Genomic DNA, 20,709 nt, shown 5'->3' on the forward strand with positions numbered 1-20,709 from the left:
TTTGCATTTCCCAGATTGTAGTGCCCATGATGTTTAATGGCAACGCTCGGGTGGAGGTGCACCCACCAAGTAATCTTGAAGACTTGAAGGCATACACTGCCCTCTCCGTGTTTCTCCAGAGGCCTCTTCCTAGAGGAGACCGACGAAGACGCCAGACATCAGACAGTGGAAACATGTTTGTTTTATACTTAGGAAACAAGAATGTAAGTGGATTAGCACTTATGATTTGTGTTGCTGTTCTTATAAATGTGCATATTCAATCTTTGACAAAATAATTGTTATTTCACCAACAACAACAACAACATTTATTTATATAGCACATTTTCATACAAACAGTAGCTCAAAGTGCTTTACATATTAAAGAATAGAAAACATAAAGACATAATTATAAAAAATAAATCAACATTAACATCGAGTAAGAGTAAGGTTCAATGGCCAGGGCGACAGAAAAACAAAAACTCCAGACGGCTGGAGAAAAATAAAATCTGTAGGGATTCCAGACCATGATACCGCCAGTCCCTCTGGGCATTCTACCTAACATAAATGAAACAGTCCTCTTTGGATTTAGGGTTCTCACGGAAGGGCTTGATGATGATGATGGTCACGTAGACTTCTTCCTTTTAATCCGTCCATCATTGTTGGAGCATCATGAAGCTTTGAGTAGGTGGAGGTGGCGCAGGCCACCACCAACAAGAAACCGGAAAAACAAACAGAAAAAGAGTAGGGGTCAGTACCGATTTTAGAGCCACCATGAATAGTTGTTATGATGAATTGAACATACAGAGTATCAGGATTAAGTTAAATTACGATTAAAATGAAGTTATAAAAGGCCATGTTAAAGTAATGTGTTTTCAGCAGTGTTTTAAAGTGCTCTACTGTATCAGCCTGGCGAATTCCTATTGGCAGGCTATTCCAGATTTTAGGTGCATAGCAGCAGAAGGCCGCCTCACCACTTCTTTTAAGTTTTGTTCTTGGAATTCTAAGGAGACACTCATTTGAGGATCTGAGGTTACGATTTGGAATATAAGGTGTCAGACATTCCGATATATAAGATGGGGCGAGATTATTTAAGGCTTTATAAACCATAAGCAGAATTTTAAAGTCAATTCTGAATGACACAGGTAACCAGTGTAGTGACATCAAAACTGGAGTAATGTGTTCTGATTTTCTTTTCCTAGTTAGGATTCTAGCAGCTGCATTCTGCACTAGTTGCAAACGATTTATATCTTTTTTGGGTAGTCCTGAGAGGAGTGCGTTACAGTAATCTAGTCGACTGAAAACAAACGCGTGAATTAATTTCTCAGCATCTTTCAGTGATAAAGAGGTCTAACTTTACTTATGTTTCTTAAGTGAAAAATGCTGTCCTAATGATCTGATTAATATGTGATTTAAAATTCAGATTACAGTCAACAATCACCCCTAAGCTTTTTACCTCCGTCTTGACTTTTAATCCTAATGTATCCAGTTTATTTCTAATAGCCTCATTGTATCCATTATTGCTGATCACTAAAATTTCAGTTTTCTCTTTATTTAACTTGAGAAAATTACTATTCATCCATTCTGAGATACTAGTCAGACATTGTGTTAGTGAATCAATAGAATCGGGTCATCAGGTGCTATTGATAAGTACAGCTGTGTGTCATCAGCATAGCTGTGGTAGCTCACGTTGTGCCCTGAGATAATCTGACCTAACGGAAGCATATAGATTGAGAATAACAGCGGACCCAGGATAGAGCCTTGTGGAACACCATATTGGATATCATGTGTCTTGAGTTGTAATTCCCACAACTAACAAAATATTTTCTCCCTGTCAGGTAGGTTTTCACAAAGCCTATGGAGCAAGACTCAAGCTAAGTGGCAGCGTAGTGGAAAAAATACATATGAGTGTCATTGTACTTTGTACAAAAATAATTATTCTGAACTGAACTGATTACACTGCATTGTAGTTTTAATAAAAGCCTTAGATTTTTGAAAGCACCAAGCTACCTGCATGTCACACTTTACTGTGGCATGTCATGTGCATGCACGATGGAAATAAAGGGCCCAGAAAGTGGAATGAGCTGAATGTGCCATAGATTTTGATACACAGGGAGGACATTCAGACTCCATGCAAACCCTGGCACAGAGACAGGAATGACAGCTCAGTGCTACAACTCTACCTCTGCTTAAACACCTGTACTGAACTTACGAAACTTCAACCTGATTAATCTTAGGTGAATGGACATTGCTAAATTGGCCTGCATGGCTGTGTGTATGTGTGTGTGTTTTACCTTAAATGGACTGTGGTTTTGTTCATGGATTGTTCCTGATGCTCACTGGGGTAGGCTCCCATTGACCTTTGACAATACCTTGGATAAGCTAGTTAGGAGGATGGATGGATATGTGGTAAAATATTTTCTCTCACTAAAGCTATAATAACAGATAGATTTAACCACTCCGCAACAGCAGGGAACATCTTTGTGAATTAAAAAAATAAGCTTCTGTTTAGCAAAAAAAAGATAAGCGATTGTAAATGGGACCTTTTTTCAGTTTTTTGTCATGTTGTCTACTGAGACAGAAATTCACATCTGGATATCAACCTTCAATATTGTCAATAACAATGCTTTGTGATGGCTTTCCAAGGTGAATCCATTCATATCCCTGAAGGGTGCTATGGAAGAAGACAAGCAGCAAAGTGAACTGTGCAGCTGGTCTCCTTTTAAAATAGCTTTTTTCTTTTTCTTCTTAAAACAACATATAATAGATTAGTTTTTTCACAATGTGTTTAATCTCATGACACGGATCAATACTCAGTAACATTTTCAGTTTGAAAATGGACATATTCAGTACATTTTAAGGCTTTTTATCACAGTAGGACCCCAATACCCATAAGAGCGGGCGAGTATTTTTTTTTTGTGAATTTATAAAATATGCTTCACTTTAGAATGCAATTTCATGTGACAAATTAATATATATGTGAATTCAAAGAAATAACTTCGACTTTAAAAATACTGAACATAGCCTTTAATTTTGTAGATCCAGATTTTTAGAAGTAAATCCTGCATGTATGTTATTTAATTGAGTTTACAATATTCTTTGACATTACACAAGCACTTCTAAATGAATAAACTTGTATTACACTATATAGAGATGTGTTAAATAAAAATTTGCTTTTGGTGCATGTGATTAACATATTAGTTGCTAGTATTTTCTTTTGACATTTGCAGTTAGTCATCAGTAACAAAGATATGGACTAGTTTGTTACATAATTTACTAACTGTCATTGAGCTGTTCCTAACAATTAATTATATCTTTTTTAATTTTAAATCTAAAAAGAGGAAAAACAGATTTTTTTTATTTATTTTTTTTTTTTTTGCAGGCCACTAAGGATTACATAGCTATGGCTCTTAGGGATAACAAACTATTCTCTGTTTACAACCTGGGTGGCAAAGAATATGAAATCAGAGTTGACTCCAGTGTGACAAAAACCCGTTCAGACGAATCTGTACAGGACAAAATAAGCCTGGAGAGGTAATGGAGTGCTTTCAGGTCTTCTCTTCTAGTAATAAGGAATTGTATGATTTCTTTATTATGTTGTAACGTTTGTTTTATGGTTTATTGTTGTTTATGTTTACAGAATTTATCAGAATGCTCAGCTCATTTACACCAAAGCATTCACTTCCACTAACCCGGATTTGCCACTGACAATTCAACAAGATGGCAATTATCAATTTCCTCTGTTAAATCTGGATCCTAAAGATGTGGTGTTTTATGTGGGTGGTTACCCACCAGAGTTTATGGTATGGCACCCTTTCTGAGGTTGTGTTTTCAAACATTTCAAGTCATTTGTATAGTTTAATACATATACTATATAATAAAATGCTGCTTTATCTAGAAATACTGTATATTAATGCACAGTTTATGTAGTTTTGCAAAAAATGTCAAGCCAAATTTCCCTTGGCGATAAAAAAAAAAGTTCTATCGATTGATCGATCAATCACTTCGCCTACTAATACTTGCATTTGTCTTTATAGCCCCCAGCTTCTATAAGTAAAAATTTTTACCGAGGCTGCCTTGAGTTGGATATGTTGAATGAACAGAGAGTAAGCTTGTATCACTTCAAAGAAGCTGTTGACGTCAACCTGGAATCTCCTTGTAAAAGGTAACAACATAATTCAGAGTCTTACAGTTTTCTAGGTGTTGAAATTTTCTAAACACACACAAAATCAAAAGTGTTAACACTTTAGGTGTTTATATGGGTTTACTCTTTCCATATATATATATATACTTTTAAGGGTTACTTTGACTCTAAAAGAGTTAATTTGAAATTGATGATTTTGCTGTCCATGATGGACTGTAAAGAAGGGAGTACACTTCATACTAAAGTAAGATAAACAGACAATTTAAAAACTCTTTCTGTCTTCTGGATCTGACTTGTCAAACTTTTCCCCATCCATCAAGTTGTTAAGATGGGATGTTTTCCCACTCATCTTTCATCACCATTTTTCTTCTGGGATTTCTACCTTTTTCCCCCCCGTCTTGCCTCTCAGGTCCAGTACATTGTAGAATTGACTGCAAGCAGACTTTAGAGCTTGAAAAAGCCCACTCCTTAGACAGACCCTGAAAATAATTCAGAGGACAGGTCAAGGAAAATGCCATTCCAGAGATGTTATGCTGGCCTCCTGTCATTCAAGACTTCTTCCACCCCCAATCACCCCCACCCCTCTCTTGTTGTATTGCCTTCATATACCTATTGAACACATTTTACACACAGAGCTTACAAAATGAGGAGCTCACGCTGTTTTCTCATGCTTGCATAAGGTGCTCTGCCTAAGTAATCTGATTAAGGATAATGTCAACAGGACTTTTTGTTTTCTTTTTTTTTTTTAATTTTATTACAATCCATACAAAGCAATCAAGTTTTTACATGACTTTTTGTTTTCTAAATATTAAATATATTAAGTAGTGTAGCAATACTTTATGGTAAAGTTAGCAACCTTCACTGCAAGCCTATGCAACATTAATAAAACATATACAGAGAAGTACACTACCACCTAATCAATATTTTATTCTGTTATTTAGATACAACAAAGGATCCGATCAATATTACTTTGAAGGCACAGGATATGCCCAAGTGAACAATACTGTAAAGATTGGCCGGTTTGAACAGTCAATTCAAACCAGTTCACAGAATGGGGTGCTTTTCTTCTTAGGAAATGAGGTATGACAATAGCTAAAGTTTATATTCAGTGTAATATATGCTTGTTTTAAAGAGTTTATACACCACACATATATAAATCTGTTTCAGTGGGTTTTAAGTTATGACTGTTTCTGGATCCCTATATAATTAATTATTAATTATTAGCCTTCCTTTACTATGTTTGTCTTAAAAAGAAATAAGGTACAACAACATGTTAATTTAATCCCCAAAAATTAAACTCCATAATGAATTTTTATTCCAGGAAAATTACTTACTTGTGAGTATGCTTCAAGGTAAACTTGCATGGACCTACAAATCCAAGAATTATTTAGACACCGGAACTTCTCAAAATGTTTTATTTAATGGAAAAAGTAGTGTGGTAAGTGTTTTTTCAGTTCTTTATGTATTAATTCTATATTTCTCAATATATTATATCAGGCTTAGAATTTTTATAACTTGATAAAACAAATGTATTCTTTCTTGCAACATTAACTTATGTCTGGTTCACTCCTGCTCAGCTGCAGCTCTGTCTACATTTTCAACACTCCTGGCAATTTTTTTGTCTGCTGAGTATGCCACTACTGAATTGCCTTCTCCATAACCCATATTGTGATTTTAAGCCATCAATTTAACAAAGAAAAGTAATGATATACTGTATTATGACAGTACCATTAAAGCTGCTTTTTCTCTTTTACTATTTGCTAATAGACCTTTTACCCAATTGCTCAATCTTTTCCTTAATAATTGCTTCCATTAGTTTACCCAAGAAGCATATTAAGCTTATGGGCTATTGTTACTTGGATAAGCTTGATCACCATTTATATGTGATAGGATATTTGCTAACCTTTGCTCATTAGGAATTTCCCAAATGATTTTTGGAAACATACAAACCAAGGTTTTGCATCTATATATTTTCAAATTTTCAAAAATTTGAAATTGTATACTAAATCATTGTATTGTTACTGTGGAAACCTTCCTGGACTGCTTGTTTGTAGTCTTATACGTCCTTTTCTGCATGAACATGAATTAGTCCAGTTAGGGCATCTTTTCCGAGAGTCTCATATACAGTACCTCTGCTCTACTTTAGTGATTTGGCTTAGTTCATCATTCATATTCACATATCAGATCTAGAAATGTGTAGATTTAAGGATCTTTTTAGAGTATGTTTGCTTTTTCCTTTTAATTCTAGCACTACATATTTGTTTTTTTTTACTTTTATTCAATTTTTTAACCAAAATACATTGGGTAATTATTTATCTTTCTGTGTTTACTTTATTGGAACACTAAGTTCAACTCTTGTGTTTTTGTTGGTATTATGTTTCATATACTGTACCTTGGTTAATCTGAATGTGTAATTCTTTATAATCCATTCTAATGTTATTTATAAATTTGTTATGTGGACATATATTTGGTTTTCGCAAAATGTAATTGTGGTTTAGACTGAGACTGAAACAATTAGTATGTTTTAAATTTGTTCATGTGCCTAGCTAAATCACGACAAGGGCAGTGGTATAAAACTGGTTGAACTAATCTTAACGTCTCAGTTTAGAGACTAACACATAAAATGAAATTCTCCATTCTGTCAAGTAGCAGATATACTTGTAATGTAATTTTCTTATGACCATTTTTACTGAGCACTGTTAGCAATATGAACAGCGGAGAATAGAACAGAAGTCAATGGCCCAAAGTCAAATAACCAAATAGTTGGTCAGTAGAATGTAATTGTGCTGCTGTAATGTTTTCAAAATATGCAAAGTTTAGCCAGATGTCCTTTATTGTTATTTCACTATACTACATATCATTTAAAGTTGAATATTTCAGACAGCAGCTTTTCAGACTAAAATGTTTGTTTTTAAATTGGCTGCTGGTGCTGTGTATGATATATACTGTAGAAATTGTTGATAGGTTTGAATAAGCAATAATAATGGGCTAATCACTGCAAGGACAAGCTCTGCCATCCTGGACTGCTGCTTTGGTAGAAAGTCGATTGGCCATTAGGCTCTTAACTGGTTGTTTTATGATTAATTTATACTATAAAATGAAAAATGTAATAATCCAATGTATAATAAAAAATGTTTTCTATACTTGTTAAATAGTAAAGTGTTCATTAATTTTGTGTTTTTCTAATTTTTATAGAATTTGGGAATTTATCTGCGGCAAAAAGATTTCATGATTTATGTAGCTGGGATAATAAACAAGTCCAATTTTTCCATGTCTGGTGAATTTACTGAGTATTACGTTGGTGGAATTCCTAACTCCATTAGAAAGAAGTAAGTTCCAGTGATTACTTGTAGGAGTAAAATGCATGCTGGGTACTCCTTAGGCATTCTGAAGTTGCATAAGAATTTTACCATATTTGTAGATTATGCAGTCCTAGGAAATGTTTTATTTATGGTTAAACGTTGATGAAAAATACAATAACTTTTTTTATTGTACTTGATCATAATACTGATAAGTGTTCAAAATTAGTTCTTCTTTTAATTGCAAATTTTATTTGTTTGAATTACAAAACTTTAATGAGAGTAATGTATATCTTATCAAGCAGACTGGCCTCATCGTTGCCAATATGGTAATGTACTGTATATGGATATCAACAATAAGAGTAGTTTTTAGCTAAATTAGTATTACGGCTAAACATATTCTAGCCATCATTTTTTTAAGTTTTAATTTAATTTTAAAGTGAAGGAATGTAATAAAGTGATATGCTGTTTAATTCTTAGAAATATAATATACAGAGATGCTTTTTGGGAGAACTTGAAATAACCCGCCACTCCATCCCCTACCAATAAAATCATTGATTTTGATTAAGAATTAAGTATAACATTTTGTTATATGAAAGTTTTTCTTTATGTTTTTTCCTTTTAGATATCAGATAGACACACCACCACTCAGAGGCTGTGTTAAAGGTGTCAAAACACCTGAGCGTAGTGCACAGTTTGTTGAAACAGTTGGCGTTAGCAAAGGATGCTCAGATGATCTACTGGTAAGTTGTGTTTATATGTGTGTATTTTGTAAGCAAGCAGAGAATAGTTTTTCTTAAAACAAGTGCAACTTTAGGGATTTTTCTAAATGCACATCTTAAACAATGTCATTGAATCATTTTAATCATGCTGTAGTTGCTGAAATATTCACTTTCCATCCTCCATGAGCACCACTTAGCTCACACCACCAACAACCTGCTAGTTTGGGATCTAGTTGTTATATAGTGGGGAGAAAAACATACAAGGCTGATTTTTGCAGTTTTGAAAAATATATGACAATGTTGCTTCATAACTGCAGGAAATAATTTTTGGATTACAAAAGTGTGTCTGCATAGGTTTGTCTGCAGCTTTTCTGCCATATCGTAAAGCTGTACAGATTACATTGAATGGCAAAGTATAAATGAGTTCAAGTGATACCTCCCTTTTCCAAATGCTTCTAGGGTTGACCCTAGCTCACTACATCCCTCAAATGTAACATTTTTTTGCAACATTATATTATATTATATTATATTATATTATATTATATTATATTATATTATATTATATTATATTATATTATATTATATTAAAGGGGAAAACCAGTTTGTCCTGCTGCTTCATGGATCCAGTATCCTCCACTTAGCTGTTGACAGGGTCATATTTGTACATTCTTACTGCGTGTGTGTATGGCTTTCCTCCACGTGCATGTTAGGTTGATTGGCATCTTGTTTTCAGTAGGTGTGTGCCTGAATGGGCCCTGCAACAGACTGGCAGCCAGTCCAGAGTTGCTTTCCTCTAGTGATGAGGCAAATGATTGATGCAAAATTGAATTTGCAGTGAAGCTTAGTGTTTTGTTTCTCAAACAAATTGTGAAGTAAGTTGCATTTTGCTTCCAGCAAAAGTCATACCACTGACACAAGAAGAAAGGTGTATAGTATATGCATTAATTCCATGTGCACCTACCAATCATTTAAACAAAGATCTCTAGGGAAAACCATATTCAAACTCACTTTTAAATATTTTGTTGAGATGCCAAGACCAAGTACAGGGTATAATGACAATCATAGTAAAGATACACTGGAGGCAAAAAAGAAACATGAAGCGCCACAGCACTCAAAGAGTGATTTTTTCCAGCCTCTTCTACAGGAATCAAAAAACAAGAATATGATGTTGCTAGGTAACGGCTAAGGGGGTTTCCTCATATATTGAAAGTTTTCCATGGAGAAAACCCAGTAGTGTTCACTATGCTACATTTAAGTGTGTCTTCGTATGGAAAATATGCAGCATGTCATATTTTTAAAAAACACACTGCACTCCTGAGCGGTAATGTGAATGAGATGCATGAAAAGGATTATTTTTACCGGTGTGCAACAGATTACTGTATATGTATTATGCCACTGCAGAAACGAACACGCGTGTATATACAGAAGTACAAACAAGCAATATTTCTTGTTTTCCACACCCAAAAAATATTTAAAAACTCTTTGTAGTGCATGTTGCATTTCTCAGTTGTGACATAACCTGCAAAATTCATTTTAGTCTCAGATGCAAAAAACTGTATGTAACTCATTGCATGCTCAACTCACCCTCACCACACCAATTCCAAGGAATTTCTTGGAAACTGCATACATTGCATTTTTCATTCCAAATATAGCACATACAACTGACACTATAACCTAATAAAGGAAAATTTAAATAGAAAAAAATATAAATTATAAAGTCTGATAAAAGAAGTACTAATCTCATTGGAGCCCATTGACTGGCAAAGAGAAGGAAGTAGCTGATGGTATGACCAATGGGGCCTCAACCTCTGATCCTAGGAGACCAATGTGCCGTCATTATAATTGTTAATGGAATTTACTGTTGTTTATTTACATGATTTATTCCTGCTGTCAGAGTGTTTAATGGACTTAAAAAATTATTTATTTCTTATTTTGTTCTACTTAAATTTTCCACTATTAATTTATAGTGTCAGTTTATCTGTGGCTTCATTTATACAGCATTTGGCATAGGATTCTTAATGGTTGTGCTAATGTTTGTGATGCACCATCTGTTGGAATAAATAATGCAATGTGTATTATTACTATATACTCTACAAATTTCATTACAGTGGATGCTGCATCACAAACATTAATACTGAAAATGCTGCACCTGCCCAACAAAGAGTAATGTCAGATAGGCAGAAGTTTGCTTATATTATATAGATTTTAAAATATAGTTTAGTTTGTTTTCTTTCCATATAAACCTAGATGGAAAATGTAATCCAAATTTCATTATAGATCCTGAAAATTTGCGACAATCTAAAGAAATTCTTTGTAATTTTTTTCATATAAAAGTAATAATCTTGTAATAGCGAAAGCAATCTTAAGCACACACACTTAAGATAAAGTAATAGGAATTAGTCTACCATTGTGTAATTTTCCCTGGAAATGAAAAAGTAAAAAATACTGTACTAACTCTGAAATAAAAGAAAGTACACATACAGGACAATATGTATTACAGGTTTGCAATAGAATCTAATCCACTATGTGAATTATTTGGGCAATTTTGTGATATGTCAGCCAGGATCTACTGGGTGTTTTTTTATTAAATCTTGTTACTAATGTTTTTCATGGGTGTGGGGACAGAGTCTCTAGAAGAAATCTAGTAAGTGTAAGCAGGTATTGCAACCATGTGTCATACCAGAAACATCAAATAATCATGAACCATACTAACATGTAGTATAACTGAATATATAGTGTATACACATACTGATATAGATAAAGTATTGTAATTTCAAATACAAAATACAGGTATATCAAAGAGAATATTTCAGTTTAACCAATCAACTTTAAACCTACCTTTGAATGTTGAAAAGGAAAAGATTAACAAATGCCTACATCTTGAGTTCATTCTTTGTAGTCTCTTTACAATCTAGTCTGTCTGATTTAATTGTTCTGACTGTTCCTTCCATTGCAGCTCACTCGCTCAGCAAGCTGTAAAAGTCAAGGCTTTCTGGATTCTGATCCAAACGGCTTCTCTATTCCTGATAACTTTATGGCAGCACTGGGTTTCAGAACAACTGAGGGGAATGGCTTGTTACTCAACAACAACCAAGCAGTAAGAAATCAGTTGTGTTTATTGTGTTTCTGTAGGAATGTAATGCATGCGGGTAGTTTGACAGTTTACTTTTTGTTCTGAAAAGTATAATGATTTGTAGATCATATTCAAGTGTGGCATGGCTTCTCTGGAAATAAATACAATTGTCTTAAATTACAGTTCCACTGAACTTCCAATCCCAGCAATATAAAAATTCAAATAAATACTGGACATGAAAATTTGCCATTGTTCTATATACTTTATGTAATATCTATAGCCAAAGCATGTTGTTAGCACTATGATTTACTTTTTTCCTAATAGAAACTGTAACACCTTACTTGGCCTGTTCAAGGTGGCAATGGGAAGTAAACTGATGACTTTGTGGTTTACCATCCAACAATATAATCACTATGCCAATAATATAGAATTCTGCAACCCAGTAAATAATGTTCAGGATCCTGGGGGTAGCTGGAGCCAGTCCCAGTAGCATTGGGAGCAAGAAAGGAAACAACCCTGGACAGGACATCAATAAATGGTTGGGTCCACACACTCAGAGCAAATTTAGAGTCTGTAATATACTTTACCTGTATGTCTTTGGAGAAGGAAAATGAAAATATCTGGAGGTAACCCTACACTTCAGAACACAAATCTACATAGACAGCTTTCAGGCATACAAATTGAACTTGGAATGCGGAATACATGAGGAGCAGCCCTACACACTGTGCCACCAGTTTACCTAATTTGTAAGGTATAACATGAAGATATTCTGGGCCACATATAGAATTATAATACTATTGTAATAGGTTTCTTAAATTTTTGATGCAATAATTGTGCACTCTTCCCATAAAATGGGTACAAACCAGTAAGAAAATTTTTTGTTAATCTGGATCCTTTACTTAACTGAGGAGGCTAACTGATCAAAAAATAAGCCCCTTACCTAAAGACGAAGGGGTGTCTATGTAAGACAACAACAACAACAACAACATTTATTTATATAGCACATTATCATACAAAAAGTAGCTCAAAGTGCTTTACATAATGAAGAATAGAAAAATAAAAGACACAGTAAGAAAATAAAATAAGTCAACATTAATTAACATAGAATAAGAGTAAGGTCCAATGGCCAGGGTGGACAGAAAAAACAAAAAAAAAACTCCAGACGGCTGGAGAAAAAATTAAAATCTGTAGGGATTCCAGACCATTAGACTGCCCAGTCCCCTCTGGGCATTCTACCTAACATAAATGAAACAGTCCACTTTGGATTTAGGGTTCTCACGGAAGGACTTGATGATGATGATGGTCACGTAGACTTCTGGCATCAATAATTGTTGGAACATCTTGATGCTTTGAGTAGGTGGTGGTATGCGCAGGCCACCACCACAGAGAAACCGGAAAAAGAAACAGAAGAGAGAGTTGGGGTCAGTACGGATTTTAGAACCACCATGAATAGTTATTATGATGAACTGAACATACAGAGTATCAGGATTAAGTTAAATTGAAGTTATAGAAAGGCCATGTTAAAGTAATATGTTTTCAGCAGTGTTTCAAACTGCTCTACTGTATTAACCTGGCGAATTCCTATTGGCAGACTATTCCAGATTTTAGGTGCATAACAGCAGAAGGCCGCCTCATCACTTCTTTTTTGTTTTGTTCTTGGAATTCTAAGGAGACACTCATTTGAAGATCTAAGGTTACGATTTGGAATATAAAGTGTCAGACATTCCGATATATAAGATGGGGCGAGATTATTTAAGGCTTTATAAACCATAAACAGAATTTTAAAGTCAATCCTGAATGACACAGGTAACCAGTGTAGTGACATCAAAACTGGAGAGATGTGTTCGGATTTTCTTTTCCTAGTTAGGATTCTAGCAGCTGCATTCTGCACTCGTTGCAAGTGATTTATGTCTTTTTGGGGTAGTCCTGAGAGGAGTGTGTTACTGTAATCTAGTCGACTGAAAACAAACGCGTGAACTAATTTCTAAGCATCTTTCAGTGATATAAGAGGTCATCTATAAGACATCTATCGTGGTCAGGTTACTTGAGATGCCTGTTGCACGAGTGTTTTATAATGTATATAAACATCCACCAAGACAATTTAAAAACTTTATAAAATAACTTTAAAAATAATGTACTAATCCTTAAAATAGCCCAACTAATAGTCATATACAGAGTACCTTTTTATTGTTTTGTAGTTCTGAAGTCTTTAAAAGCATTTTACTTTAAATTCAGTTTCAGATTTTTAACTGATGCCAGCTGGAGTTGAGGGTGTTATGTTTCTTTTTTAAGACGCTACCAGTGTAAACCTCAATAGTAAGATGAAAATGACAGAATTTCAATTTAGGAGATGAAGTTAATATACTCTGGAATGGTTATACTGGCACATAATTTAACTTTCATCTGTTAAATTCAAAATATTATCATAATTATATAGGTAGTATAGTAAATATAACAAATATTTCAATTCTTGGCTGACACCTAAGTCACATTAAAACTCAGGATATACAGGAGAATAATGTGCTTAATTTTCTAATGGTAGCACACAGAAGCTTACATTTACAGAATATGATTTACTCAGACAAATATTTTCTGTTGTTTTTTAGGATAACACCCTGTCTCTGTCTTTGGAAGATGGTTATGTAACATTTAAAATTAATAATAAAATGCTGAGATCAAATCAAAAGTATGCAGATGGTAGCTGGCATCACTTAATGGCTACGAGAAATTCACTGGGGTAAGTGCATATTGCAGTTCTAAAATAAAGATAAGTAGACCTGGAATGCTTGTTTAAATAGACATTAATTAATTAGACAATTAATCTGTGCAACCTGGTAATGTTTAACTGAAACTGAATTGTCAAAAACATACTGTACTCTAACAACTCCTGATTTGTGCAGGTAAGAAGTTACTTGCCATATTTAGTATTATTTTGTCAGAACAGCTCACATACTATACTATATAAGCATGGATATTTTAAATAATAGATTTATCTGCTAATAAAGATTTGATCACCAGCAGTAAGACTCTCGAAACAGTTTGTTCATCAAAAGTTAAACATTTTATTAATCTTGAAGTTTCACATTGTTGTTTTTTTCTTTTTAGGACAACATTGCTGATTGATGAAAATGACATGGGGGGACCCTATCAAGGCTCACCCCCTAATATACAGGAACCGCCTAACCCTAATGTATATCTGGGAGGAGGCTCGTTTGATGGCTGCATATCAGATGTCTATTTGAGGAGGTAATTTCCACCTCTTGATAATGCCTCATTCTGTATATTTTTATTGTGTATATTCTCTAGATGGGTATTTTTTAGCTTGATTTAATTCACAGTATTTCTGGAGCATTCATTACTGGTGTTTACAGAGGTGAATAATGTCATATGTTGTGTCAAACATGAGTAAACTAGTCTAATTGTGTCTTAAAATATCCATCCATCCATCCATCCATCCTCTTCCGCTTATTCGAGGTCGGGTCACGGGGGCAGAAGCTTAAGCAGAGAGGCCCAGACTTCCCTCTCCCCGGCCACTTCTTCCAGCTCTTCCGGGAGAATCCCAAGGCGTTCCCAGGCCAGCCGGGAGACATAGTCCCTCCAGCGTGTCCTGGGTCTTCCCCGGGGGCTCCTCCCGGTTGGACGTGCCTGGAACACCTCACCAGGGAGGCCTCCAGGAGGCATCCTGATCAGATGCCCGAGCCACCTCATCTGACTCCTCTCAATGCGGAGGAGCAGCGGCTCTACTCTGAGCCCCTCCCGGATGACTGAGCTTCTCACCCTGTCTTTAAGGGAAAGCCCAGACACCCTGCGGAGGAAACTCATTTCAGCCGCTTGTATTCGCGATCTTGTTCTTTCGGTCACTACCCATAGCTCATGACCATAGGTGAGGGTAGGAGCGTAGATCGACTGGTAAATTGAGAGCTTTGCCTTACGGCTCAGCTCCTTTTCCACCACGACAGACCGATGCAGAACCCGCATCACTGCGGATGCCGCACCGATCCACCTGTCGATCTCACGCTCCATTCTTCCCTCACTCGTGAACAAGACCCCGAGATGCTTGAACTCCTCCACTTGGGGCAGGATCTCTCCCCCAACCCTGAGAAGGGCACTCCATCCTTTTCCGGCTGAGGACCATGCTCTCGGATTTGGAGGTGCTGATTCTCATCCCAGCCACTTCACACTCAGCTGCAAACTGATCCAGAGAGAGCTGAAGATCACGGCCTGATGAAGCAAACAGGACAACATCATCTGCAAAAGCAGTGACCCAATCCTGAGTCCACCAAACCGGACCCCTTCAACACCCTGGCTGCACCTAGAAATTCTATCCATAAAAGTTATGAACAGAATCGGTGACAAAGGGCAGCCCTGGCGGAGTCCAAAAACATACTGTCTTAAAATGTATGCTTATTAATTCATGTTCTTGTTCTTTCATTGTCATGTTTTGGATCTTTTGCTCTCCTGTCCATATTTTCTACTGCTTTTTTCCCAGCTTTTTTTTTATTACATTCTGACTAGTTACTTTTGTTATTATTCACACTTAACTGGCTTATTAATCTTTATTTGCTCCAATGATATCTCCAAACTCTCTAGTGATCAGTTCTACAACATTAGATGCGTTCTTAATATACATTATGTCTTTAGCTGTTTTCATACCCTGTAATGACTTGCTACTCAACAGGGAGTAAACCATGAATGAACCACAGTGGGCAAAAATACAATGAGGGTTGAAATGTGCATACAGCAACCCAGCTTTGGGGCTTTCTGAAATCAATGAAATATCATTTTGGAGACATTTACTAGTGATTTTGAGTTGTTTTGCCCATTTTCATTAGCATTCTTACATGTGTTCTTCTTATTGTACTGTAAATCCCATTGGTCTAAATTGTTACAAATAAAGTGTATTTTATCTTCTTGTTTCCGTTGTAGGTCAACAGCTCTATACAGTGTTGAAGATTTCCGCAATTATTCAAAGACTGGAGATGTATCATTAGATATGTGCAGAGCTGAAAAGCCTCCACAGTCAATAATGCTCAAAGAAGTTTGGAATCGCACCAGTTTAAGAATGGACAAGGTTAGCAGAGTGAGTATGCTTTATGGACTGGAGAGAAAAAATCAATCCCTCCCGTTTTAATTTGTGATCAACAACTGCAAAAGATTTTATTTATTCTAATATACCACCAATATCTAAAGCAGTAAGATCAGTATGCTAAAAGATGCAACTCTTGCAAAGTAGTTTATCCACCAAAATTTAAATGTAAAAATATTTTGCATTAAAATGTAGAAGAAACCAATAAAGATGGTTTCATTTGATCATTCTATAATGAAATGATCCTGGTCGATCAGAAGCACTATTGAAGGATTGAAAAAGTATCACTAACAAGTAAAAACACATTTTCTTTTCTCTGACATTACAATTTTTGGATTTACTGTACATCCACCAGAGTCTTTCTGCTGCTAGCACTCCAACTACAATCTTAGTGGAAGAACAGAGGCCTTAAATGCTGAACTAAAGAAATGCTGTATTAACTCAAGAGGAGGCAATAACTCTTCTTCAGTTGTGGGTAGTGATATTATCTTGATCTTAGTTATGTTTGATATACAAGAATAAATTCAGATTATCATCCATTATCCAACCTGCTATATCCTAACTACAGGGTCACAGGAGTCAATCCCAGCCAACACATGGTGCAAGGCAGGAAACAAATCCTGGGCAGGGTGCCAGCGCACCACAGGGCGCACACACACACCAGGGACAATTTAGAATTGCCAATGCACCTAACCTGCATGTCTTTGGACTGTGGGAGGAAACCGGAGTAAACCCACACAGACACGGGGAGAACATGCACACTCCATGCAGGGAGGACCCAGGAAGCGAACCCGGGTCTCCTAACTGCGAGGCAGGAGCGCTACCACTGCACCACCGTGCTGCCCAAATTCAGATTATCATCACTACATAAATGACGTTAAAAATCAAAAATTAATTTTTATTCTTCCTTTCTTATGCAACTAGCATTGTGTACAAAGAAAAAAAATCATTAGGAATTACATTTACTTTTGACAATATTTGTTTAAAATTGTTTAAAATCAAGCTATTCCATAATAATGTCATCTGTGACAAAAATTAAATGAATCACTGTGTAACTCATTAAAATATAATGTTACTGCTTTTACTTTCTAAAAAAATCATAAAATGCTAAAAGTTCATACCATGTCCACAATGACCTATCCATTTCTCATATTTTGAGATATGCATTTATTTTGTATTATCCTCTTGTGTGGAAGCATAATAAAAACTTTTGATTTCTTTTGAATATTACATTGCCATCTTCTATAGTGAAGTGTAAACGGAGTACATAAGCATTTCTCATGCCTGACTTGCTCTTACACAGTTATTTAGCGAAGATTTTAAAACTATCATTCCAGTTCAGTTCCAAGTGCATTTTTAGTATTCTACTTATGTCTGTTTCTGTCGATACTTTCATCATAAAAGTGCTGTCTTTTCCATGCAAAAAAAAAATGAAAATGAAACAGCTTGCAGAATGATAATAGTCTTATATATGATAACTAGGTAACTCCCATATGGCTTTAGGTTTTCACTTTGCAATATTTCTCATGAAACTGGAGAATGGCTAAATGCAGTTAAAATTAAAAATAACAACATTAATCGTTTACTGGAAAACTACATAACTACAAAACTGAATAGGCACTGAACTGAACAGAATTAATCAGTCCTTATGTAACTTACATCTTAGTACCGTCACAAAGCACAATGCCATAAAAATTATTCCTGCATTGCAAATATGTGAAAAAATAAAAGCATCCATGTAGGAAATAAACAAAGTTCAGTAAACTAACACTATATGAGTACAACTTTATACATTATATATTCTGAATAGAAAAGTCAGTATTTGAATGCAGTGCTTAGTCTGGTGGAAAATAAATCTTAGTGTCTGAATACTTTCTTACAAACATCCAGTAAACAAACCATTGTTAATTAAATGCATATTGGCTTGTGTGCTGATATCTTAAATGATTTATACTGCTTCATTTTCAGAGATGAAGAGCTTATCAGAACCTCCCCCTTCCCAAAGAGTAAAAGTGAACGCTAAAAGTGATCAGGAATTTTGACTTCTTCCTTAAAAATGTGGAGTGCCACAAACATATGTGCATGACTAATTATATTTCATGAACTAAATGTTACTGTATAATGTCTACAACCATTTTTAGCTAATTTGTTTTTAAATACACTAATTGCTGTGTATCTGTGCATTATATAACATTGCTACATACGAGGCATTTCACTTTAAATGACAAAGAAACTAATGTGCTTAACAGTCCAAGACAAATGTCTTGCTGATGCGGTGTTCTGTTCAATCTGTCATTTTTAAATGTAATGTGAAAGCTGTTTGGGTAGGTGAATGTCTAACTAAGAAGTACCTGAAGAAATGTGATCATGAATGAGATGGAACACAAAGGAAATTTTATTTTGAACAGAATGTGTTATTTGTAATATAAACACCAAGATTGTTTTTGTGGGTTTTATTTAAAAAAAAAAAAAAAACTCTCTGAACTGTGTATAATTTTCATTATTGAGGCCAACAAATATGTGAAAGAAAAAATAACATTGTGGCTAAATATTTATTTTTACATTAGAAGCTGTAAAACAAGTATTGTTTAAAAAAACCTTTTGACGCACAGTGACACCTATAATTATAAGAAAGTTAAACCTATGCTCTCATGCTTTGGTTATTGTGTGCCTATTAAAAGTGAAATGTGCATTTATCTGACAAAATGAAATGTCTGGCCTACTCTGCTAACCAATAAAATGTCATTGACTGTTTTCACCAGAATTAAACATTGCTATATTCTCTGCCTAACTTACTAATTAATTCACAATACATACATATTCAGTAATACATTTGTTGCAGCAGGGTTTTTTTAATTTCATTTTTAATGGTAGGAACAGTTTTAGCACAGATCGTTCTCTGGATTAAAGATGATGTATGCACATCAAACAGTATGCTGTAAGCATATCCCAAAATGTACAATATGTCTTCTTTTGAAAACCATTGCATATGTCACATGGAGTGCAGTCTAGTTTAGAGTCCCTAGTCAGTCTGACAATGCACAATTTACCAATGGGATTAATCAGGGGTTAGCTTAAAAAACAGAAAAAAACAGCAACACATGAGCATGATGAGAATATTCAAATTGCGCAAAAAGTGATAATGTACTGAAATTTAAACAGTGGTCCAAATTTGTCTACATACTGCCTGTTTAAATAACAGACTTGGCAACTCTGCCTTTCTGTCTGTGTATCTTCAGTATGTTGCAGAACCAATCCTAGCTGCCAATGGGCATTGAAAAGTTAAAAGAGAATAAAGATTTAATGTATGTGAAAGTGAAAAATGGTGTTTCTCAAGCAAGATGGCATTTTTTCTGCATTTCATTTTTGTTCTTCCATTTTCAATCAATCAATCAATCAACATTTATTTATATAGCACATATTCATACAAAAAAATGTAGCTCAAAGTGCTTTACAAAATGAATAGAAAAATAGAAGACACAATAAAAAATAAACATAAGTCAACATTAATTAACATAGAATAAGAGTAAGGTCCGATGGCCAGGGTGGACAGAAAAACAAAAAAACTCCAAAGGCTGGAGAAAAAAATAAAATCTGTAGGGGTTCCAGACCACGAGACCACCCAGTCCCCTCTGGGCAATCTACCTAACATTAGTCAAACAGTCCTCTTTGTATTTAGGGTTTTCATGGAAGGACCTGATGATGATGGTCACGTAGACTTCTGGCTTTCAGTCCATCAATGTTGGTGCATCATGATGCTTTGAGTAGGTGGTGGTGGCGCAGGCCGCCACCACAAAGAAACCGGAAAAAGAAACAGAAAAGAGAGTAGGGGTCAGTATGGATTTTGGAGCCACTGTGAATAGTTATTATTAAGAATTGAACATACAGAGTATCAGTATTAAGTTAAAGTGAAGTTATATAAAGGCCATGTTAAAGTAATGTGTTTTCAGCAGTCATTTTGTCAGCAAACTGTAAATGTTTCACATAATCACAGGACAAACGACAATCCACTTAACACTGGCATGGATGATATATCTGTGAAAAACCATTTGTGTTATTTCTTGATGAATCATATTATAGATCCCAGAATTCAAAGTGTAGATATCAGTGATTAATTTTGAATAGATATAATTCAGATTTTATATATCCCCTATCTCTTTTTAATATTCAGGACAAAGGGAGGTTTTCCAGTGACTTCTAGCAAGCTTTCAGATACTGTTGGTTGTAATTATACTTTGACTGGACAAAATCCTAATTGTAGATATGAGTCATTTCATTTAGAATAGTCAAAATTAGATTTAAAAAATTAGATTAGGTTAATTAGATTATGTACCGGCTCTGATGGGCGGCAGCAGTATTTAAATAAGAATGGAATCAGGAGAAGGGTCATGGGCTTATTGACAGCCCAA

The 20,709-nt window shown here is 35.1% G+C and overlaps 1 protein-coding gene across 5 annotated transcripts in view; it reads left to right on the plus strand.

The window, feature by feature from the left end:
* The window catches only part of LOC120530334 (laminin subunit alpha-3-like), a 385,202-nt gene that overhangs the window by 341,233 nt on the left and 23,260 nt on the right, over positions 1-20,709 (plus strand). For 2 of the 5 annotated variants that reach the window (XM_039754743.1, XM_039754744.1), the window contains exons 59-70: positions 15-203; positions 3,359-3,510; positions 3,617-3,779; positions 4,014-4,141; positions 5,062-5,200; positions 5,442-5,558; positions 7,316-7,449; positions 8,045-8,162; positions 11,098-11,238; positions 13,821-13,951; positions 14,320-14,460; positions 16,141-16,294. In XM_039754743.1, the coding sequence (XP_039610677.1) occupies positions 15-203; positions 3,359-3,510; positions 3,617-3,779; positions 4,014-4,141; positions 5,062-5,200; positions 5,442-5,558; positions 7,316-7,449; positions 8,045-8,162; positions 11,098-11,238; positions 13,821-13,951; positions 14,320-14,460; positions 16,141-16,294 (1,707 nt within the window). Of the gene's footprint in view, positions 1-14; positions 204-3,358; positions 3,511-3,616; positions 3,780-4,013; positions 4,142-5,061; positions 5,201-5,441; positions 5,559-7,315; positions 7,450-8,044; positions 8,163-11,097; positions 11,239-13,820; positions 13,952-14,319; positions 14,461-16,140; positions 16,295-18,268; positions 19,085-20,709 lie in introns of those variants that run through there. The other 3 variants (XM_039754747.1, XM_039754746.1, XM_039754745.1) reach the window with 3 other exon arrangements.

The sequence above is a fragment of the Polypterus senegalus genome, chromosome 5 (genome assembly GCF_016835505.1).
Source record: "Polypterus senegalus isolate Bchr_013 chromosome 5, ASM1683550v1, whole genome shotgun sequence".
Classification (NCBI taxonomy): Eukaryota; Metazoa; Chordata; class Cladistia; order Polypteriformes; family Polypteridae; genus Polypterus; species Polypterus senegalus.